The 25173-nt window shown below is 42.0% G+C and overlaps 1 protein-coding gene across 7 annotated transcripts in view; it reads left to right on the plus strand.

The window, feature by feature from the left end:
* The window catches only part of LOC100114832 (TGF-beta receptor type-1), a 41183-nt gene that overhangs the window by 5652 nt on the left and 10358 nt on the right, over positions 1-25173 (plus strand). The window contains exons 2-3 of one of the 7 annotated variants that reach the window (XM_008215705.4): positions 12438-12549; positions 16711-16877. In XM_008215705.4, coding sequence (XP_008213927.1) covers positions 12438-12549; positions 16711-16877 — 279 coding nt within the window. Of the gene's footprint in view, positions 1-12437; positions 12550-16710; positions 16878-19179; positions 19320-21230; positions 21330-22592; positions 22823-25173 lie in introns of all 7 variants that reach the window. The other 6 variants (XM_031923597.2, XM_016989127.3, XM_016989128.3 and 3 more) reach the window with 6 other exon arrangements.

Consider the following 25173-nt stretch of genomic DNA (forward strand, 5'->3'; position numbering starts at 1 on the left):
CCGGGATATATGTTCGAGCTTTTTGCTCCGCTCCGAGTTCCTCCGTTATTTCTCTCCTCCAACTGATCTTCTCGCATTCCTGCAGAGAATGACAAAAAAGCACCGTGTCCCGGGATTCTCAAACTACCGGCGATGCGGCTAGTGAAAATCGGCAAACAAGATAAAGCACTTTTGGACTCGGCTTGCATACACGGAGAGTCGAGATAAGTTCCATCACATGGTACCGCGGCGAAGCTACCCAAGGTATAACACGAAGGAATTTAAAAAACTACCGCTTATCCGAAGCCCGAAGCGGCTGGATCCCTCTGAAGAATTAACGATCGGAGAGTCTCTCTCGATTATTACACAACCAGTCAAAATAAAGCGCAGCGCAGAGGAAAGGAATTCGGAATTTGCAAATTCCAGGAACGCCAGAGGGGGGGGGGGGCAGCGCACAGGTATAGGGGATCCGCAAGCGCCGTCACGCGTTTCGCTTAATTAAGACCCCCGGTAACTATATATCTGTACATAAAAAGTCGCCGTTTACGACTTGTAGTATCGACCGGTGGATTTGGTATTATGCAAATTCGCCGGGTTCTTATTCACGGTCGTGCCTGATTCTCGAAATATACAACACGCCAGCCAGCAGCGCAAGGTGGATCAGGGAGACGGATAGATGTACGGGACACCTGACGACGATGGAAGCCCTCTGCGCGTCGCTTGTTTTTCTTTATTCCCGGCTTGTAATGCAACCAACAAACGATAAATTCATACAGGGACATTTTTTCATACTGTACGTACACACAAACGCGTTGTCTTCCGATGCGAGAGAATGGAGCGTATTATCTCAAAAAGCGTTTGTCTGCATTTTACAATAAAATCTCTCTTTGAAAATATATTTATTTATGGATCCTTTGTTCCCATTTTCTTTTATGACTTCCGTTTCATTATCTCTCCGCTTCTCGGAGTCTCTTTCATAATTCAGTCTTTTGTCAAGGTGCTCCTTTTACTCTCGTTTCATTCTCAGCCCTCTCTCTCTCGCTTTTTCTCAGCCCAATATTAATCCTCGGAAAAGCCGTGTATTTATTATACCGAAGTTCGAGAAGAGAAGAATTTTCATACTTCTTCTCGGAACGTACACGCCGTCTAATCTCCGGCACTCTTGGCACTTTCCTCTATCTCAACTCTGCGCAGAGGCGCAGAGGAAGAGCTGAGCACCTTAATCAGTCATCTCCTATATATATATATATATATATATCCCTCTTGCGATGCGCTGCAGAAGCATCCAGTGAATTATCGCCACTGACGCCGTGAGAAAGCGACCTTATAAAGAGTTTCGCGCCTTTTATTTCTCGGAATTGAGGCGGCTGCAGTCGTCCCACCGGCAGCGAATTGGCCTCCGGAATGTCGGCCGTGCGCGGCGGGGGAGGTGCAGGTTATACATGTATATATAGCGACGGAGAGCTGCAGAAGGCCGATGTGTATGTCGGCGTACTTGCGAAATAAGGGAAAAAGCGGCGCCAGATCGAGAGGAAGAGGGCATGTTCGATCGAGATTGGCCGGGAATTGCGTATTAAGGAAGCGGATATAACGCAGTTTGTATCACTCTGTCCGTTGTATTGATTGCGTTGACCGGAAATTGTGCTAAAATTGCAGGCGCTAATGAAATAGTAATCGCTTGCGTATAATGTACACTGTTAATCTCATTCGTATACGATGAAAATTCTCGTATACAATGCTTCCTAATGAACGTGCAAACTGCAAAAATAAGCGCGTCTATTTGCTCGCGCTGCGCAGCTGCCTCTGAAAAGCTCGACTCGTGCGCTCGCTTATGAAGACAGAGTATTATAGCGTTGATGTAACGCTACCGCTGTGCATCCTCGAAACCTTTACAGCGGTATGCACGCTTACCACCTATATGCAGGAACTATACTATCCACGCTGTACTGCTTTTCTCTTGTTCTACAGTATTTTCCAAGTTTACGGAGCCGTGCCTTCAACGCTTGTAGTTACTTTGCTTTAATACCGTGTAATTTCAGGATGTAATTGGCTGTGCAGTGTTTGCGCTCAGCTGCTGCAAGGTTTATCGTTAGAACTTTGCCGAGAGAGCCGAGCGCGTTTACAATAATTTAATTTGTCGATGCGGATATAAAAATAATTGGCAGAGATTATCTCTCGAGCAGTAAATTCAGGTACACGCAAACCTTCGCCAAGTTTTTACTTCATAATAATAATGACGATGAATCCCGCACTACTCGGTGCAAATCGAATACATGCTGATAATTAAGGCAGCACCACACACGGACCAATCGGACTTATCGCAAATCCAAGTCTCTCATTATCTGATTCGATATACTAAGTAAACTTCAGATGCAGCTAATGTATTATACTTGTGAGAGCAATCACCGCGCGCAGAAATCTCACGTCAAACATAACAGTGGATATGAATATCTCATAAGAAAATCGTTATCTGTCAGCTTCGTTCCTCGCGTATCTCATTACGAACCCCGTGCGGCAAACGAACTTTTTAATTGTAAACGCTTCATTGGTTTGTTGTAAAATAAAAACACGCTGTGTATATTCCGTTCTTTCTCATCCATTTTTCTTCGTTCATGATTTCTTTTTTTTTTATTAACACCAAGCACTGCCTTGCTACCTCAAATGCGAAAGTAGAAAACGTTGATGCGGTGTGAAAGGTTCGTGGTAGAAAGTCCGAATGGAAATAATAGACCCAAAATCATGAAGCAGTTGTTCGCGTGTTGCGCAAGTATTTTTTTAGGTTACGTATAAGCTTTCGTGGCTTGACTTATTTACTGAAGTAGTTTTCTTCTGCGAATCTACCAGAGCCCTCTACTGCATAAAAGAGTTGAAGGTAATATTTGAACCGTGGCAGAGTTATTAACAAATAAATTTTATATTTGTTAAATTCGCTACAAAAATAGCGTGGTCGCTATAAAGTGAAGCAAATATTTTGTCTTGATGAAACCTAATTACTCGAGCATATTTATTAAGATCCAGAAAAATTATTACTCGTATAAAAAGATTGTGTTATCGTCGCAGATATAATTGCCTTGCCGTCTTGGAACAGAAAAATTCACAGAAAAGTATGAAGATAAAAAAAAATTAACGCTTTCATATTTGTATTATATCATAAAACAGCTTTGCATAATAGAATATTCAACTGTTTGTCGTGTTCCTCTAGATAAGTTATATCCTAATTTTTTTCAAAATTGATAGTGGTTCCAGAATAGAACAACTAATGAAGAAGTTAAATAAAAATTACAAAACAGTCTTTTAATGCTTTCCCTCCGTGTAATAGATGATAGTCAATCGATAGCAGCATAACGAAAATGACGGATGCTTTCGTACTCGGTTACATTATAGCATTCAACTTAGCCTTTCAGTGTATATATAAAATCTTCCAAAAAATCTTTTTTCAAAAGTGAAAACCTTGGCAAGAAAAAGACTAATAAACGTAGTGAAACCTCTAAATATTATAATGTCAAGTAAATGTTTTTTGCTATACGCATTAAGATATAAAATTAAAGTTAAAATTAGTTTTCCCAAAAAATGATATCTTAATGCGTATAGCAAAAAACAACATTTACTTGACATTTTAATATTTAGAGATTTCACTACGTTTATTAGTCTTTTTCTTGCCAAGGTTTTCACTTTTGAAAAAAGGTTTTTTGGGAGATTCCACATCTTTTACAAAGCATATCCTCCTTGCTATTGCACTTCATGAAATCTTGACCTATTCGATAGACAATAAGCTACTATTGCTTTAGACATTGATCGCATCGCGCATATAATCGTATAGCATTATTATATGCATATAATCATGTGTGTCGCTGAGTAGCAGACGAATGTCGGTAAAGTAGATGAACCACTTTAACCACTGGTGTATAATACCATAATACCTAACCTCACCGGAAGTCACGTGACCGGAGGAGACGAAAAAATCGGGAGAGGATGGATACTCTGAACGAAAAGAAATATACCGAGCAAATTTTCAACTTGCAATATTAAGTTAATAACTTAATATTTTTTGATGAATCTTTCTAATCATGAAAGATTAGGTTAAGATATTCAAGTAGATACCAACAGATTGCGCATACGCGCAATAGTAATGATTTAAATGCTCTCGAGATTTTTTTTAAGGTAAGAAAACCCAATTTCAAAGTATATAGGGTTAGGCCGGACAAATCGTACTTCGTACTTTTTCTTGCCAGCGCGGCGCTGTCGCGCCCCTTGATGGTAATATTGTATCAATATCAGAAAAGTTTGTTTATGAAACGTACGATTGAGCTGGCGCAGGTCAGCATTGATGGGTCAACTGTATAACAATATGAATTTTCTACAGTATCTGTATTTGACGACAAACCAAAAACATGCAAGGTTGAATGCCTGAACTTCTTTCTTTACTACTTCTTTACATTGCACTCAATGTTTACACAACACATCTAGTAATCATAATTTTAAAAAAGCGAGTTAATAGATAAGCACTTCATTGACGCATGCATGAATTAACATCTACTGAAAAGCTGTGTAAGTTGTTTTCTCCATCGACTCGTAATTTGAGATCGATTCGTGTAATCGATCACGAGCCTTCCAAATCTGCTTCGCATAACAACATCTCATACGAATGAAGCACGGTCATCGCATAAGTTATACGAGATTTAAGTGTTTGAAATAAATAAATCGTTGCAAAGGTAAAACTTCCAAGATGCAGTGCATATCAGACCGTTATCTTGAAGTTAAATGAAGAACGCACCGGAACGATATTCTGGATTTCTCATCTCGAAGCAGCTCTCATATAGATAAGCATCGACCATGTGATTAACGAATATCCTCCATTTTCGTGCTCGTATTTTCAGATGAAATTGCTTGTGCGACCGCATATCTTGTATAGTCTGAACATTTATCTTTCGATCTCGAGCACAAAACATTGAGGACGTCAGAAGAAACGTAGTTTTTTAGTATAACTTACACTCATTCAAGCAAAATCCTTAGAGCTAAAAAAGTATCAGACGACTTGCGATAGAAACTTCAAGAAAGTATAATTTCAAGCACGATTGGAAATCGCGCGGAGAGAAAGAAGTTTGCGTATAACTTAGCGTTTAATCAAGCAAGAAACATTCCCGTAAACACAAACGTAAGATAACGTCGTCGAGGCCCCACCACACACCCCCGCTCTCTCTCTCTCTCTCTCTCTCTCTCTCTCTCTCTCTCTCTCTCTCTCTCTCTCCCTCTCTCTCTCTCTCTCTCTCTCTCTGCTCTCTCCCTCCGTTCGTATAAGCAAGTATATGACGCGCGATTTCGATTGTTATCGTCAGTGCGTGCGGCGTAAAAAAACATCGTTATTTATCACATTCTTAATATAACGTGTATGAGCCCATGAGGCGCCGCCTCTGCATTCGAACCCGCAATCAAAAGCTCGCGAGTGAGTACTGCCCGCTGTATAATCGCTGTACATGACTGAGGATCACGCGAGCCTCTTTGGGAGATTACAGACGAAAATTCCCGTGCATCCGCACCCGTCATTATATGTATATTTTACAATAGTTGAAATATATTGCGTAATGTTGTTCGCGCGCCATCATTGTGACGCAGGTGCCGCACTGGGGGCACGTTTATTATAGTGTGACAGAGGTTTGTAACGAGGAGGAAAAAAGGAAGGTGAAAAAATGTGTGCGCGCGCGTGGAATACATGCATTATTCGATGAGTGACTTATTCAGATCGACGCTAGATCGCTGCATGACAACGGTCCTGTGTTCGATTCAGTACGCATGAGAAAGGGGCACGCGTGTCATGAATATGATGATTTTTTCTTTCCGGTATTTGGATTTATCCTCATTTTTTTGCGTGCGCCTTTTCGCATTCTTCGCTGTACTCTTCTTGTCTGAAGAAGACATATTCTACTGATACTATACTGATAAAGCTTGTCTAGAGATTTCCGCTCGGCTTTGTTAAGCATTCGAAAATATTAAATGTAGAAACGAAATGAAATTTTAAGGTAAAATATATTTAATATTTTGATGCAATGTGCTGTAAAATTTTTAATTCATTTTGCGCCCCTTCTATCGAAACATATCATTCGAAACACGTGCGAAAGATGATTTAATACTCGGATGATTGTCACCTGCGGTTCGCTCGGGTAACTAGCCTCACACTCATGTTGGTTCAATCAACACTTTCGCACTTGAAATACAATACGTAACTATAACGATATAAGTGGTCAAATAAAACATTCGGTTGGAACAATTGGCACGTATTACAGAGTTATTATCTTGAAATTCAGAGAATCCCTTATTTTGACAGAAATTTCTAGTTATTAAATGTTTTCACACATATGATGGAAATCGATAGTTAAACATTTTTAACATAAGTCCGGTGATCAAAACGACCAGAATAGCAATCTCTGATTTTACTTCATTACATTTCAAGTTTCTGATTTAAATTTATAGCGCATGCGTGATTTTTGTAAAGATCTATGGTTGTGAAAGTTTTGTATACCAAGAAAGAACTTCGATGTTTGAGTGTTATTATTTCTTCTGCTTGATGCTTGGAGAGTCGGGTCTTAAGAATGTGCAGTAGCCCCATAGTGCAGCTAGAATAAAGATGAAGAATGTGAATAAAAATGAATCATAAAAGAAGACGCTGGGAACATCAAATGAGTTAATTAAGGAAAGATAAAAAGAATAAGAAAGGTTTTAAAATGATGCAAGATAAACGAAAGAAGTACGCATTAATCTTTCCCGTGGCTAGTTTTTATATTATGTATAAAGATTAAGTTTATAGTCGTGTGACTGTATTAAAAAGATTTCACATAGTGTATAAACTGTGGCTTCCGCTGCATTTCCATGCACATTGCTATGTCTATTTTGCACTGATGATTCATTCTCATGGTTTCTATATATAATTATAATGCTTCACGGCAAAAATATTTAGTATTTGTTTTTTATTTAGATATGGAGTTCGCAATAATACATTTAAATGAAAAAATCGTTTCTTTTTCATGTGTAATTTATATAAATTACATAAATAGAAAGCTTACAAAAACCATTGGAAATTTTGAGAAAACTTTTCGGATACCTTCGCTATCCGCGTGTTAAGATTTGTATTGTATTGCATTCAAAAGTATCTTTTCTTTAGACTACAAAGCCATTACATACATCATTCTCATGCTATGTGTTTAACATAAGATTATTTTCTTTTGTTTGCACGTGACTTTAGATATGCTTAAAAATGGAATTTCGATCTCAAAGTACCCAAAGTCAGTGCCTTATCTTGCAGCTAAAATAATTGAAAGCAGAATGCGACGAAAACACAGCGATTGCAAGCATTTTGAGAAATGGCCACAGAGTAATATATCCAAAGAGTGTACAGCGACGGCGACATTCCCATCGGATTCTGCGCGCTCCTCTTTTCCTGCATTTCTTCTCGTTCTCTTTCCCGTCTGTCCTCCTCATCCCTCCTCTCGTCGCTCTCGTCTTTCGGATCGACGGGAGTGGCTGCTGCATGATGTCGTCGAGGCTGCGCTCTCGTGTATACGCGCTCGTACACATCTTTACATTACGTATACGTGTGCTTGTCGCGAGGGTCCAGCCCGGCTATGTAGGCGTGCGCTAATGACTCGAATTAAACTCGTTTCCTCGAGCGCGCGCAACTACGTGTAGCATTGCTTGGGGGACGTGTAGACACGTACACTCGTCGTGCATGTTCGCTCTCTCCCTTCTCTCTCTTCTTCTCTTCCGCTGCAGCCTATACTGGCACACGCGAATTTTCCCGTAATGGGTAAAAGCCTCCGCGACGAGTGCTTCGAGCTCTATCGAATGAATAGCTGTTTTCTCTGGATGTTAATTTTGCGAATGGCTCGATTAAACCTCTGCTTTAATGACGGGCTCATTAAAGTACGTTTAATTATTTAAGCTGAAAAATCAATTGCTGTATGCACGGTGTGTAATGAGTTTGAGTTTGACAGTTGCGATTCATGTAGCGATGAACGAATGTTATTCTCCTCAAAGGTAACTTCATTTTCATGCAATCTCCTGACCTGACAAGTTAGCGGAAAAAAGATTATAATATGATAAGTGCAGAGCAAACACTTCCTAATTCGTTCACAGAAAGAGAGAGAACGTCCTGTTCAATCAGCTGTCTAGAGTCCATTGTGCGTCCATAGACAGTGGCGACCACTGCGGCGCGCAGGAAGTGACGGGCATTTCTGCGGGGAATGAGAAAATTCCGTGGCTCGAGCTCCGAGACGACGATATATAAATCAACCGCAAAGACGTGACGAGCGAGTCCGCGCGTGGCTGTACGCCGCTATGTAAGTACGCGCAACACCTGCGCGCAGAGACGGTACGATCTCACTGCGATGTCTAAGTAGTCGTAAATGCTCTCGCCGAACAGGTATTAGGCTTCAAAGCTGTCACAGGAGAATGACTGCTTGGATCCTCTCTGACAAAGGGGTTGGTTGAAACTCCAAAATCTATAGCTACTCAGAAATAAAAAATTAAAAGCTTACAATATAATATCTATGTGCACGCGATACAATATATAGAAAACACTCTTAGTTATAAAGCGCTTGAAAATATTTATACTCCATGTAACACATTCACTCCGTTATCAACTTTTTCCCAATAACATTCAGCAACAATGCCGCTTTGCGTGTTGCATATTGACAAACGAGAAAAAAGCCACATAAAGCAGTACACGCAGCTTCGCGTCGCCGAGTCACATATAATACTCATGATGCGCTCTCGCGAAGCTTCTCTCGCTGCGTGCGGCGACTTTTACACCGATGACTGCAGCAGCAGCAGCAGCAGACGCACCAGTGGATTGTCTTTCACGTTAACAAAGTGTCCAGTGCCTCCGATGCTCTTCGTCTCTCTCTCTCTCTCTCTCTCTCTCTCTCTCTCTCTCTCTCTCTCTCTCTCTCTCTCTCTCCGCTTGTCTATATAACAGACTCTGGGTGGCTTTTATCTTCTTACGCGTGCCGCGCGTCTTCCTTTTTTATTGCTTGCCCTCTTTCTCTTTTGCAGCGGATTCTCTCTCTTCTCTTCCTCTCGTCTGTCTTTTTACGACTTTGGCTCTCTGGTTTGTGCGACTCGCTACTGCGGTAATTGATTAATTTTCTTCCTCGTTGGCTATTCACGTGCTATATTGTAAGTTGTAACGCAGTTACAACGACACGAACGATTTCGTAATTTTTTATTGCATAACTCGGAGTTGATGGCTGAATTATCATGTTTTCAATTTATCTTTCTTCGAAGAGAATAAATTTTATATTTCGTTTACGCGGTGTTCCAGAGGTGTGAGAAGAAACTGTTGTCTATCATCTCATCCGATGCTTGTAACTCAAGATCGAGCGGAAGTTGCAGATATCGTAGCACTTCTGTACAGGCAGCTTTTCGTCATTTCGGCAAAAGTTTCTTCTCTCGTCGCAGTCGCATCATCCGCTCGTATTATGAGCCATTTTTTCATCGAAATGTCGTTTCGCATTAAATATCGTAATTATGAATCAAAGCGTGATTCAGAAGAGTATAATATAATCAGTGCGCCCGTGCCCCAGACAGTTTCCTCACTCTAGACGCGAGTGCACTGAAAACGCCGAGTATAAGTACACACACACACACACACACACACACACGCGGATGAGAGAAGAAAAAGTGTCGACTGGAAGCAGGAAGAAGAGAAGAACCCTTCCCCTACGCGTAGACTGCAGTATTATAAGCTCTCGCACATACTCACGCGACGTATGCGCGTCTACTCGCTTTTCGAGTCTCTTTTGCCCCTATATGCAGGAACGTGACTAAAAACAGAAGGGACTTGCCTCTCTCCTTCTCACTCTCGTTCTGTCTCTTCTCTACGCGTCTATTATGTATTTTTAGTCTATACTAGGTCCGCACCGTCGTCGGCGGTGGCGGCGAAGGACGATAGAGGAGAAAAAGGGCGGAAAGGGAGACTTTTTTCGAGGTGCGCAACTTTCGAGGGAGCGAAGGTGTTGTTTCGAGATCTTTTCGGGCATGTTGGATTTTTGCGCAGGCGTTCATGCGTGTACTTATAAAGGGTTTTGTGCGTGCAGCGACTGCGGCGGGGAGGCTGGGCCTCTCTTTCTCCCTCTGATGTGTGCATTGTTCGCCGCTTGGGTTATGCTTGACTTTTTTTCCTCTCTCTCTCTCTCTCTCTCTCTCTCTCTCTCTCTCTCTCTCTCTCTCTCTCTCTCTCTTTCTTTCTTTCAATACGGGATGTGGATGAATAACTGAGATGCGATGTGGTTTCGCTTCGCTTTTTTCTGCCGCTGGAACGAACTACTCGTTATGATAGATTTACGGAATAATGAAAATCGTATCGAGGAATTCAGCAGACATTCAGAAGATGCAGAAGATTATCGGTAGACGCATAGCAAAACAGCGCTAAATAATTGCAACAGCGCATGCAAGCATACAGAGCGATATGTGCAGATTCGACCAGTATATAGAACGTTTAAAAATATACAGCGGTCGCGCGCATTCTCGACTTCTCGAAGAGGCGATTTTTCGCGTGACCAAGGACATTTTTGTAATTTGATACAGACGCGTTCATTAAAATAATAAAGATATTTGTATTCTCCGGTTTGATTCAGCCCGCACTGACTTACTTTACGAGCCGAAGCGGTACTTCGTTGTCCAGACGGTCATCTCTTTTTTTCCTACGTACACGCATCGACATTTCCACATCTTTATCGCCTATCTTTGGAAGCAGCCGCGCAGCAACAAAAACCAGCCGAGAACAAAGATCCGCATTGTTATTCTGTAAAACTCCCATTCTTATTTATACGTCTCGTCGGGAGAGAATCGAAAATCGCGACGTACATAAATACACTCGAATTTTATCCTTGTTTTTCCTCTTTGTTTTCCACGTGTACTTTGCCGTCGCGTCTCTCCCGGAGAATCTCGAAATTCTAAAGATAGAGGCACTTTTTACCGAGAGTCTTATCCTGTGGCGAGCAATTGTCGATGCGGTCGTCGGGTGGTGCGGGAAAAAAAAGACATTTTGTCTTCGGATATGATAACGAATGCTTCCGAGCGTTGAAGTCAATGCGATTTAAAGCGTAGGGAGCTGCTGCTGTGTATGCAAATCTTCGCTCTTCGGCCTTTCTCTTTATGCATTTAGAGTGAAGTTTATGGTCGTTATACGACGACGTTTCATGGCGAATTAAACTGCTGCTAGCTGTGAAAATGGCATTACGAGAGTTAATTTTACACTTCCTGCGTTATATACTGTTGCGCTCTACCCTGGTAGAAATGTTAACGGTTAATAAGCTAAGTTTTAAGACACTGAGCTAAGTTGTGGTTAACGATTTAACTAAATAAGCGTTTAACCGTTACAAATGCATAGATATGACACATTAACTCATGATAAAACGAAACTTTTGCTTGAAATTTGTCAAATGACTGTTACAATCCAAAAATTGTAGAAAAATACGTTACAATCGTAAAAAATCCAAATATTCGTAATAAGACATATATACGTTTTAATGCCAAAAAAAGGGAAAAACAATTTTTAACTTAATAATAATACTGATGTGGTATTAAAGATAAGCATCGCTAAAATATTAGCAATATTTTAATTTATTTTTTTACATTAAAATTTGATAAAACTGGTCAATTAAACTTCACTTTTTAACGAATTTCAACCGTTAATTTTCTACCAGGGTAGTCAAGCCTGATGTTGAACGAGTGTGGGCATCGAGTGAAACGCAGTATCCGCGACCGTTTGCGAATTTTTATTGCTTACGATAATATTTGGAACATGCACGTGAAATAAAATAATTCGAAGATGTCTCGCGGCTAGACGATTGCGAAGTTCCGAAGCGTCCACGAGGACGACCATATCATAGATATATAGACCGGTTCCTCTCTATCTCCTTGATTGTCTCCCGCCGCACGTATTTTGGCACGAGTCTCTTGGCATTTCTCTCTCCGGCGGGCTCGCGCCGGCGATGTAGCCGATTATTAATAGAATATGCATTTCGAGCGCAAAGTGGCTCGAGAAGAGGCGGCGTCTGCGTGACCTGCGACACACCGTGCGAACATAAACGAGGCGTCGCCGTCGGCGTCTTGAATTTTTCAAGCCGATCGGCGCGTCGTCGCTCAATCGCGAGCGCTGTTTTAAGCTTCTGATGCTCGACCGGCCCTGGCGGATGATTATTGGCCGTGATATCACTGCTGGAATTTTGTATGCTCTCCGCGTGTGTGTGATATAATCGATGATCATGATTGATTCATTCATTTTCAGAGGAGCCCACTGCGCCTCATCTTATAATTATGTAAAGCGAGGCTCTTTGTTTGGAATGCGCGTATGACATGAAAATCGATCGCGTGTTTTTTTTTTCTTGTAAATTTATGCCGATCCTTGAAAGTTATCGATGAGCGTCTATAATACAATATTCTTTCTTTTCTTCTGCTTCTAGGACTGAAGTGCCACTGCGACATATGCTCAGAGACGAACAACACCTGCGAAACTGATGGCTACTGCTTTGCCAGCACGAATCTGGACAAAGACGGCATCACCTACGCATACAGGTATACAATCGGGCATACTTCACGAAGTGACCAACTGTCCCGTTAATTCATTGTTTATACAAAATCTTTTATACATTTTTAGACAGGGCGATTTTTTTTTTGTTTTCACGTATTCTTTTTCAATTCATTTACATTATGTTTCATTTTCACGATTTCGTTTATTTTTTTTACCATCGGAGCAAAGTCTCCCTCGTGCACACACTCTCCGAAGTCGTTTCAGCCCCTATATACGACCAGTATTAACGAAAGCAAGCCGATAGAAAATACCCGCATGCAAAAGAGAAAGAAAAAAGCTACTAAATCGAAAAACACTTTCGATGTTCATGGACGCAGTTCGATTCCTCACGTGAGTAAAGCGGGGAGCAACCTTTTCGGCAAAACAGAATACGCAAGGGTGGCGCTGTTACGAAATTTCCGTTCTGGTTTTGTAAAAAAAAGCAAAAGATACAAACTTCGCAGTACTGATAATTGATTGGACATCCTTCCCAGAAACTCGCTATGTAATCACGGATCGATGAAAAAGAGCGCGTCCACGCGCGACGTATCCCATTATAAAGCAGCCTGAGCACAAGTCAGTAGTCCTCTAATACGTCAGGTAGAAATCCAGCTGAGAGCTGCCATACGAATTTCGCGCGATCGATTTCTTCCGCTCCTCGCGAAAGCACATACTGCGAGCAAGAGAGACAGAGAGAGAGGGACAGCTTTTTCGGCAAGCCTGTGCCTGTTATTAGCGACTGCCGGTGGCTACGTAGCCTGGCCCGCGTCGCGATGGTAACAGCGTGCGTGCGTGTGTTGACGCCCACGCCGAAACGAAAACCCCGAGCTCTGACGCGGGCTATCGAGGAGTTTCGCCGATATGCGAATTTAGGGATGAATTTAGGGATCGTCTTTTGATTTATTTGTTATTTTTTTAATCTATAAGTAAGATTTTGACGATATCTTTTAAAATACCACCATAAATCAATTTGTTATATTTCCCATTCAATCGTAGTCATCGTGACGAGTACACGTTTTCAAAAGATAATGCGTGTCATTTACATATCGCGATTAAGTAAACACATGATTTACTTTTGTTTTTTTGGTTCAATTAAAATCGATTAGATAAGTTCCAACTTCCATATCGACTCCCCGTCAAAGCGTTGCGCTACTGGAGATAAGCGCTTTTTCTCATCTTCGCGAGAGTTTACACGAAAGAAGACGTGCAACAACACAAGAGAGAAGTTCGTTTGCAAGCGTGTCTAATTTTCAAAAACAGCTAAATGCGCCCGCTCGAGCGTTACGCAAGCGAGAGCAGAGAAATAGAGAGAGAGAGAGAGAGAGAGAGAGAGAGAGAGAGAGAGAGAGAGAGAGAGAGAGAGAGAGTCGCCGCAGCTTTCCATTAGGCCTGAATTAAATAATCAATCCCGCTGCATAATTATTGCGAGTCGCGCTCGCGCAGCCGCGAGCTTATATCCTGTTCGATAATGAACTCGGTGTAATGAAGCGTGTATATTGGATAGTAAGCGAGAAACGACGCGTATCACTGTGTGCTGCGCTCCTCGCGTGTTTACAGTTCTATTAATAGCCCTCGAAGTTCGATGCCTGCGCTATACAGCGTTGCTTCGGGTATAATAGCGACGACTTTGTGCGCGATGTGTTGGTCGAAAGAGTTGTTAGCGCAGTCGAATTCGCTAAATTGCGGGAGGGGGCCTTTATCTCTCTTTCCTCTTTCTCTCTCCTGGGGAGCGATTCTAGTTAGTAGCTGTGTGTGATACTCGGTTGCGTGAGGTCAGGAATTTCACAGCTCGTGTGTATCGATAAGCTTCGTTGCACGCATGTATACAGCTATGAGAGGAACTGCTATGTAAAAGTGTCTTTATCCGACCAGCAGCGTGTGATTTTATTATTATACATACACGGACAAAAAAAAATTGAAAATTACTTCGCAACCCTTCGGCTCTACATAACGTCATTTCGATAAGATTACCCGCGCGCGGACACGACTTTATTATTATCCAATTTTTCGCCTCGCCTTAGCCTACTGAATCGTAAATATTCGGCATATCGCTCCGCCGCTGCGACCGAGAAAATGTTGGCAATTTCATTCGAATAGAGATAATTCCGAAGATAGGAGTATAAATGTACGCACGTTTGAGTAATTTTCTTAACAAGGTACGGCTATTTATGCACGCCGCTTGTCGACTGCGACACACATTATAGCTTCTTTTCTGTATATATAGTTTCATGGATTATCGGTGTACTCCGTTAAAAATAATCCCGAAGCATACCGCTTCAATGCACTGGGGGTGACAGTTTCCATATTTCTGCGCGTAGAACGTTACACGCGCGAGTCTTTTTGGTCATGACAATTCAAAACACAGCTGAAACAGATGCATTGTCTGCTTTGTCGCAGCTGTATATTAATACCGCTGCGAGATCTGGTTAAATAATGAAACCCGGTACAGTTTAAAACAGCGAGAATCTCGACACTTGACCCAGGGCCAATAGCGCGGCCTCCTAATATAAGCTCTCCTTGATCCTCGGCACTCGCTCGCTCTCTCCCTCTTAAAATAACGCCGCACGCGCACCTTTTTATCGCGCGAATTTCACACGACCTCTGTTATTCGCGAACGCGCTCTCGTATCGGAGCCACTCCCATTCCTGCTATTCGCGCTCTTGTATATTATGGATATCGCGAAGTCGCGCGATCCCCCGGGTGAATCTCTCTCCCGAGTATTTTTTGGAGATTGTTTGGTTTTGTTTTCTAATCGGCCGAAGATACGCCTCTATATACGGGATCGACGTCATACGGGTTGAGAAAGTTCCGAGGGGTTGCGCAACTTTGAGATATTTGCGAGGCTCGATCGCGGTTATTTTTAGGAGAGGAGAGAGAGAGATGAATGGAAACAATTGAGCAGATAAGATTAACTCGCGAGCTTGATTAATTCGAGGAGATCTGAAGTTTTTGGGTCGAGCCATCAGTCTGCGCGTTGTGTGAAATTCATACGCTTGAACAATCGATTTTTTTAATAATTTCGCGTCGATTGCGAATGCACACGCGCAGAAGCAAAATCAGTGTGACTCTTATCATCGATCGCAAACACAAGCTTACAGCTGACAAAATGCAAATAGCTCAAATGGTACGATAGTTCTCGAACCGATTGATCAAACAGTTTCACGGCACTTTTCGCAAAAAAGTGCAAACGCGAATATTTGGAGATAGACGCTCGCCGTCGCGATCCATTGAAAAGCCGCGATCGCGCATATAAGTCGCGTTCGCCGAGGTCAGACGCGTTTAAATACGTAAAGCGCCAGACGGATAATTCGGATGATTCGAGAGAGCGAGAATGCATATATATCGACGTCGCGTCGCTGCGCGCACTGCGATTGCTTGATCGGTCCTGGAATGAGAGGGAATTGGGGCGAGGGATTATCGGGAGCCGGAGCTATAACTCACGTATTGATCAGTTGACGTTCAATCCTCGCTGATGCGTGTATTTACGTTTATTCACCGACAGATGCAAGCCCGCCGGAGATTCCTCGCGGTATGCGGCGGAGGGAACAACTTGCGTCAGTGCATCTGTACACCGCTGTCGATTTTCGCCCAAAGTTTCTGGCCGTTGAATGGCCCCGCAAGCGCGGCCGAGTTGCGAACAAGCGACTCGGAATTAACTGTTCGGCCTCGGCGTACCAGAGTTCAACGCAGGAACTCTTTGTCTTTAATTAGGTCAATCAATAGCACACTTGGGAGAGAGAGAGAGAGAGAGAGAGAGAGAGAGAGAGAGAGAGAGAGAGAGAGAGAGAGAATATGCCTGCACCCATAAACTTTGCTCGCTCTCGATGTATTTATATCCATACACCTCGTCGAGAGCGAGGAGTGTTTTATCCTCAGTAAAACGCGCTAAATAATTCAACGTCCAAACTTTCGAGAAAGGAGCATTGACATGCATCAAGAGGGTCGGAGGAGGGGTTAGCTCACTCTCCCGTTCGCGGTCGTAAAAGATCACCTGGAACTTTAGAGCTTGCGCAACGGCTGCGAATCGTAAATGCAAACATGCTAATGTCGCCGAACGTATAGTCCCTCGAAAGGATGTCCAATCACGCAGGAATATACTTGCGCGTAAATTTGTATGGAAGAGAAAAGAAAAAGAATAGCATCGTAATCTGTGTTGCAAACAAAAGGTGCCTCGACCGTGCGAACTGGCTTCCCCCGGAAGCACCGTACCAGTGCTACGGCAAGCGGGACCCGAAAAGCAATGTCAACTACACGTGCTGCCACACTGGTGATCACTGCAACCAGAACTTGCGGCCGGTATTAGCCTCTCACAACGCGCCCGAACTCGACCCAGGTACGCCTCGACTCGAGGCTTCTCTCAACAGATACCGCGTGTGTGTGTGTGTGTGTGTGTGTGCCATGCAGTGCGCAGCACTACTTCCGTATTGTTTATCTCTGTTACTATACATTAAACTCTTATTAAATTTCTACTTATCGAGTGATATTTTTGTGTACTGCTGCTCTCTTTTGTCGATTAATCAACGGACTTGTTGCTGTTGTTCTTAAGAGTTCCAATAACACTCGCTCTTAATGTACTCACATTACGTGTACTGTATACTGGGGGGCGAGAGTCGTCCTTTTAACAAAAGTTTTTAAACATACTGTGTTCTAATCACTGAACGCGTTAAAACGTTTTCTTGTATGTCATGTGTTGAGTTTTTTGTGGTTTGACAGTTTTTCATTTTAACTAATTGCTTCGGATGATACGATGATTTTAAGAAAACATTCTGAAAAAACTGCTTAATTTTACATCATCGAAATCATACACCACACACAGTGTCGTTTCGAACATGTACTTTTTTCTCGACAGCCCAAAAAAAGCCGCAATCAAGCTCTCGATCGATCGATTGCTTCGAAAGAGAGGCATCAGAGAGTCAAGGGCGAATGAACTTCATCAGCAGCGCGTCGTTCCGTTCGTTGAGCCTTGCCCAATGTTCTATTCCATGCGCGCGCATACACGCACGTACAGCCGCTCACACAAGCGTCGCATCACGTAAAATACTCGTACACACCCACACACCCACATCCGTGCATAAAAGCTCGTGGTCTATTGTCTTATCGACGACCGTATCGCACGTCGTTAATCGGACAACGACTGATGCACATATATAGACTTCTTTCCATTCACACGTTTTCATTCTCTCCTATTCTCTCCTCGCTTCGAGGAAGAAGCCATCCCTGTTTACAGTGTAGCTTCTTCTGTTGGTTTCCTCTTTCTCTCTATTCCGTGTGTGTTTTTCGTTCGACTGGAATTGTCGCATGAATTAACCCTGTACACTCGCACACACGCGCATTTAACGACATAATTAACGAGTTCGAAGTACCCAACTAGTCGACGGTGATTTTATATTTTGTTTGCACTGCGCCGAGCGAGTGTGTGCGCGGTTCATTCACTTTTGCCGTGGCGGGCGCTGGCTCTGCTGTTTGTATACGCTCCCAAGGATTCACGTTCGATTCCGTCTCTTCCGTGCTATAAATAAGCGCCTGCTGGAAAGAGAGAAAGAATATATGCGCGAGAGAGCCTAGGAGCGAATATTTTTACATTTTTTATTTTCGTCCTCTCTTTCGCAGGGGGGCACTGTCGTCAAATCGAATGCGCATTTCGCTCGTTCTTTAAAACGTTTACGCTAGATGGGAATCGTAGATTGTACCTCGGTGGAAATTTTGCTTGAGTTATGAATCGCTTGGAATCAATACACCAATTTTAATCGAGCCGCGAAAGCCAAAATGAAACGACGGGCGTTAAATGAATCATTCGTGGTTTAATACCGTCGATACAGCCTTTCACCGAAACAAAAGCTCCGGTCGAGCCGAGTTTCGCTTAACAAGCCAGAGACAAATAGAAGAAGTAACTCTCGCAAATGTTGGCATCTAAATCTGCGCGAAATCGAACGATGATGCTGACGATCGTTTTCGTCGATGATCTTATGGATACACACGAAACTCGAGCGAAATTCTTCCATTCGAAATATATTGCTCAGCTCCCATGTCCCGTTTCGTTGAGCATTTCTATCTCGACTTGAAAATAAAAAAGTAAAGAAAAAACTCAATGTCTCCTTAATTATAGCGGCAACGCATACAGGCACGCTTTTAACGACCCCCTGACTATATAAGCGTATACTGTTTTTTGTCAACGCGTACCTTGTATAAAGGTACTTGGTTTTGTGTGTGGCAAACCTTGCGATGCACGGTGTTCCGAGACCTTGTTTGCTCTCTTTTTTTCGTTTACTCTCTTCTTTTTTATTTTACTGTGTTTTTTCTTTTGAGTTCTTTGATTTTGTTTTGAGTTCAAATAACATTATTAGATTAGAAAGAAAGAAAGTTAGGAAGTTTTTTTAAATATTAACATAACTTCTGGTACAAACACTCGGGTGCCAATCCAAACATAAGTCCTGCATTGGGACTAGTACTACCGCACAAGAGTTTTTGCACCAAATATTTATGATATAATTGGTCGACAACGTGTGTAATACAGTCAACCAAAGAGGAGCAACAAAGTAGCCATAGTCTCTCTATTTCTCTGTCTCTCGCAAAGAGGTAAATTTATACATGTTTTCATCTGAAATTGTGCTGCTTTTTTGAACTGGGCTTTGAAGGTGCGTGGAGAAAAAGCCCGAGCCAATGATATTCTGCATGACGAGCGACTCGATAAACACGACCTTCGTCATCGAGTGCTGCAGAGAGGATTATTGCAATCGCGGCCTGAAACCCCAGCTTCACCCTCGCAACAAAGAAGGTACAGTGTGCGATGCAGTCGCTACTATTATTATTACTACTACTACCACTACTACTTTGGAATCGCTATGTATGTATATATAGCAGGCACTTAAGCAGTGACAATAATAATAATGATTTCGCGCGAAGGTGGTATCGGCTCTCCACTTTCACTGTCTTCTTTACTCGCTATCCTCTCGTAGTTATGTTCTATAATCAACGCCTCCGCTTCTTTATCTTCTGTTTTTTCCATTTTATCTTTATGATTGCGATGTACAGTGAACTTCTGACATCTGTCGTTGGAACTGCACTTTTCTCTCTTTTCTCTCTCTCTCTCTCTTATCGTTCCTGCTAAGTCGAAAACAAACTTTCCATCTGTACTCCAGTAGATATTTGATACCATTTCCTCCTTTAGTGTCTCTCTCTCTCTCTCTCTCTCTTGCACTCGAACAAGTACTCTTCTTCGGCATGTTTGTTTGTTACAGCTTCAAAAAATTCTTTTTTCCTATCTTATTTACTCTAAACATTTCTCTAAAATCTTCGTTATTAATTTCTTGTCATCGACGCACAAGAAAAAAAGAACACAGGCAGCTTTCCTCGGGCAATAAAGCACGTTTAGCCGTAGCTCTCTTCAGCTCTCCATAGCACATAACAGCGACGGCATCGACATGCACGCGCGACACAATGGGGCTTACAAGCTCGCCTGAAACTCGCGATTCCCCGCTGCACGAATCTCCGTATAGCACACAATACTCGCACGCACACGCATGTCGCCGTATAGACTTAGCGTGTTTACACCTACTCGCCGTTATTGTTCTCGAGATGGTATATTACCTTTTTATGTGCCCTGTGGGTGCCTATACACAAATCTATATATCCGCAGGCTAATAACCCTGTTTTCCTCGGATACATTACCGATAGCCGAATACAAGCGTGTCCCTGCCGATGTGCGTATGCAGATATATGGGAAATTCTACGGGAAAAATACACTTTCTTAACTTCAAAAACGGCGAAATACAAACCCTTGTTTGTTAATTGTACGTGATTAGAACAATGCAAAGCCACGTTCCAACACGAAAAAAGTGCCCTGTAACGCTGTTTTCTCGGCCCCTCAAATTCATCGGAAAAATAACCTTCGTTCAACGGCATGTATCTAATGCTCGAGGGCACAAACAAAAAATATATATCGGTAGGATGAAAATACGTGAAAAGAGCTTCAATTTGAAAAAAATGCGTTGAAAATGCTTAATTTGGTCGAAATTTACGCACAATTGAAAATGTGGAAAAATCACTAAAAAAGGTACAAAATTCGTGACTCCGAAAAAACCTGCAATTATCATGATTTTTATTTCATGATTTTTATAGGTCTATTTTTTCAGTAGAATTCCCCATACATACCGTGAGCCACGTTATTTATGATTGACTAACGAGCTCTTGAGAACGTCTTTCGGCTTCTTACAACATGTGCCCCGGAGGTTCAAGCCTACATACCGCATGGAGAGTAAAGGGATGTAGATGGCGCCCAAAAAGGCTGCGCGAATCCATATTGTTTCCGGGCGATCGTAAAACGAAGTCGTAAAGACGTTCGCTTTGAAGTTCGCTTGTTAGGGACGTTAGTTAGTTGCTTATAATGCCCCGCTGACTGTAAATTACGTCTTGTACTGCCGTTGACTGAGAAAAAGTTAATTGAGGCTCTGATGACATATTTTTCAATCCGATTTCTGCTTCAATTTATACGTTTATACTAGTATAGTAGTGACTTCTCAAGTTAAACGAGTTTTCGAAAACTTTGATTCTACCTCGTACGTCAGTATGTCTGTCTTCTTTTTCTTTCTCTTTCTGTATGTATCTGCTAAGATCTACTGTACACTATATTTGCAACTTTTAATCTCAGCTCTTTGTTTACTCTCCGTTTTCCTCTCACTCTTTATAGCTCGCTCTCTCTCCGTCTCTGCTCAAATACAGATTGAAAACGACAGCACAATGCACTTGCTAGTGAATGAACACACGTACCAGAAGGTCATTTCCTTATGTAAATATATGATTTCTTTCCTTTATTTCTCTCTCTCTCTCTCTCTCTCTCTCTCTCTCTCTCTCTCTCTCTCTCTCTCTCTCTCTCTCTCTCTCTCTCTCTCTCTCTCTCTCTCTCTCTCTCTCCCGGCACTTCACGCCTGTACATATATCAGCTGCTGTTCCACAGCAATTTACACTTCCTCTGCTTATTGTACAATCTGCGTTTGCAGGGGTATGAGTCTCTTAAAACCTTTTTTCCTGCAACGCGAACGTTTTAAAGTTACGAGACGCGCAGTCGTATGTAATTTGCGAATAAGTAAGTCATTAAGAGTCCAAATATGGTTTCGTACTTGAACGTATTGCGTAAGATATGTGAATTGTGAACTCGTCCGAAAATATTTCGGTCCTCGTGGTTTCTTAAGACTTAAATTTGCAAATTACTTGATTTTTAACAAAGCTCGAGTTTCTTTATCGACGAATTTCAATAAACCGAAGAACAAAGCCATAATAAAAGAACAATATACTTCGTCAATGACGTACACGAGCAAACAGAGAAGTTAACTTCAGCTCATACGTACGACGGTTGATTTATACACGTGGCTTGTGTACTATGTCATTGATGTGCGAGAAGGCTCGGCTCATGAAAGATAAAGCCGTACAAGAATCCTCTCTCGGAAGAGAGAAAAAGAGTTTGCGCGCCACAAGGAGTGAAGATCGCGACGTCAGCTTTCAATTTAGGTCGAGTAATCATTCTTTCAACAAGGCGTGCACACACAAATAACTATGCAGAAATCTACACCATGTACATAATGCACACACTGCCATTTCTCTCTCTCTCTCTCTCTCTCTCTCTCTCTCTCTCTCTCTCTCTCTCTCTGTCGTTCTTTCTTGCGCTTCACTCTGTACATATCTATCATTCACGTGACATCTAATCATTCTAATCGACTTTTCTCCAAACTAATAGCTATCTCCGCCAACTTATTTTCAGTAGAACGGTTTTGATCGAAGCCTTGATAATATGTTAATACTTATGTATAGCCACTAATTTTCACATTAAATTTTGTATACCTGTAACTTTGTATATATTGCCGACCTTCAATCCTTTCTTCGATGACGGCTTCACTTTGAGTACATAGTCTTATTCACATTCACCAAAGATTTAAAAGAAAAAGTCGAAACCAACCAAGTGAATCCGTCATAGGAACTATAAAAAAAAGGAATCATACGAGCAGCCCACATCCCAGTAGAAAAGCAGAGCGTCCTAAAGCCCAAGTGTTCCCAGGTGTTACAATAAGGAGAACTTCTTCCCGGATCCCATGTACTCGGTGTGGTGCAGCAGCAACGATGCCCTGCGCGGTCCAGGCGGCACTCGCTTCGTCGTCACGTGCTGCGATAACGCGGATTACTGCAATCGCGATATCAAGGCAGTCCTGCCCTCGACAATATTGGCCGCTCAGTCGTCCTATCGCTCGACGCATCGCCTCGAAGGAGGTACGCGAGAGCACGGTAAAAGTGCGTTCGCACGCAGGGATTGCAAACGGGACAATTTCGCATTATACAGTATGATATGAGCCATTGTGACTTGTCACGCGGGGGAACATCGCTCTTGTTGTCACACATGCGCAACGGTTGGAAAAAAGTGTTCGGACTCATTTTTATTGTGGATCATCATCGCAGCAACACAGTTTTGCCGTAGCGAAGGTTTGCATGAACGAGAGAATACGAGGTGCAGTTAGAAATCGGGTGTTTTCTCAATCTTGGAAAAAAAAAACAAGCACGAAGCACTTTCAATCCGAAGTGTGATGTGACGGCACGAGAGAAAATGACCTTCGCTACGGTGAATCCTTGCACTGTGTCTGTTCACATTAATGAGGATGCGGAAGATAATGGGGGTTCAATATTCACCGAGGAGACGCTTTTGTCATTTGTCCTGGGGCTTTCTCACTCATTGTTGCGCAGAGATTTCACGCGACGCGTATTATACACGTGTTTTGTCCAGAGTGTCACGCTGCTCTTTTATCTTCATTCATATTTTTCGCATAGATCTTCTGCGTCAGCGCAGTAGGGCTATAGAACTAAAGATGAAATAAAAATGTAAAAATAAAAACAGAACGGCTACTTTTCGCGTAAAATAGGAATATAAAACACGCAAGCGTAATCTCAGATTTTATCGAGCAAAAATCAATAAAACTCCGTGCCTGCACGTGTACAGAGGGGGAGGCTTTATAAGTATGTTCAAACAGCAGACTTTTACGGTTTTCAATCTCGCGCGCCGGATCTTCCGCGTTTAAAACAAGCCAAATCCCGAGTTGATGAAGGAATATCAATAGCAGGAGTTATGGCAAAAGTAAAGTTAATATCTGAATGAAGCGCGTAATATAATACGCTTCGTTTTATGCAATATATATATATATATATATATATATATATATATATATAGTGGCAATCACGCACGGTTATGTCATCTCCAACCGCAGCCGAGCTCCGGAATGGTATTACTGTTTATGCCTCGACGGAACGCGATGCATAACCACATTCCATAAAACACGTAGCCCAAATATTATGAAAATAAAACGATTCAATATGAGTAAACATTGATCTAAAAATATTATTGTGTGCATAATGATCAGAATAAAATGTTTAATACTATAAAATAACTAATAATATAATAAACAAACTTTTTCGAATATCGAAGCAAGACTAATGTTTTATACAAGCTCACCTACTCGTATAAGTATACAGACTGACCCGTATAAGTGCGTGGGTTTCATGACGCATTCAACAAAAGGGAAAAACCTACATACGAATCTCGGCCCTCAAATTGAACTCGGTGAATTTCTGCCACAGAAATAAATGTGATGTTTATCGGGCGCCATCAGAAATGCGTTATAAAAGCTGTACTCTCAAAAACACTCCGTGTACAATCATTCTTGATTATTGTTTATTTTGAAATTTGTTTTACTGATCGTCAAACACGAAACCAGATACGCACGGTGCGATAAATTATTTATAAAAATGATCGCATGCGTTTTTCTTTCAAATTTGAAAAATATAATATCCAGATAAGGAGTTTCATTTGAGAAAATTCATTTGCATGAACTTCGCGTATACAACTTCTATAAGCACGAGATATAGCGAAAACAGAATTATTATTCAACAATTTGCAATAAAATGTTTGTTAAATGGCTCGTAAAATACGAGTCGATTACGCTCTCTTTAGCAGCCTTTTTTTATTCGAAGCACAAACTCTTCAATAAACTGACAGCACTCGCACAATCATGATGCATTCGAATAGCCCTGAACTCTGTTTATCCGGATCTTATCTCTCGGATTATTGATCTCATCTCGCACGCTCGTTCTAAAAATGCCTCGATCCGAAAAAAAAACCCGCGTATACACAGGCAGTTTAGCCAACGTCATCCTTTCTACGCGTGCTGCTCCCTCATGTGTTCTCGGCGTGAATTAATCACGAGACGAACTTTGGCTTTCGAGTGTATAGCTGAACTACGCAGTCGTATACACGCATACTTCTTTCCTTGAATCTTCTCGTGGGCAAGTTCAAGGTCGTGCGCTCGGGATGTGTGTATAGTCGATCGATGAAAACATAGATGCGGGGATAAGTTTCGGATTCGGTGTTTTCGTGAAAGCGCAAACTTTCACGCTGGAAAAAGAGCTTATCCTCTTTGACCTCTCTCCATCGGTGCGCGTGCAAACTCGGCAAAAGTCTTCGCCGTGATAAGGCGAATTTGACTTTTTACACACAGAGACCGCGTGTATGTGCTCGAATTAATGTAATGCGAATGAGATAACGAGAAAAACGCACGTTTATACCCGGTATATCATCAGCGTAATTGCCGCAACGC

This window comes from Nasonia vitripennis, chromosome 2 (genome assembly GCF_009193385.2).
Source record: "Nasonia vitripennis strain AsymCx chromosome 2, Nvit_psr_1.1, whole genome shotgun sequence".
NCBI classification, from domain to species: Eukaryota; Metazoa; Arthropoda; class Insecta; order Hymenoptera; family Pteromalidae; genus Nasonia; species Nasonia vitripennis.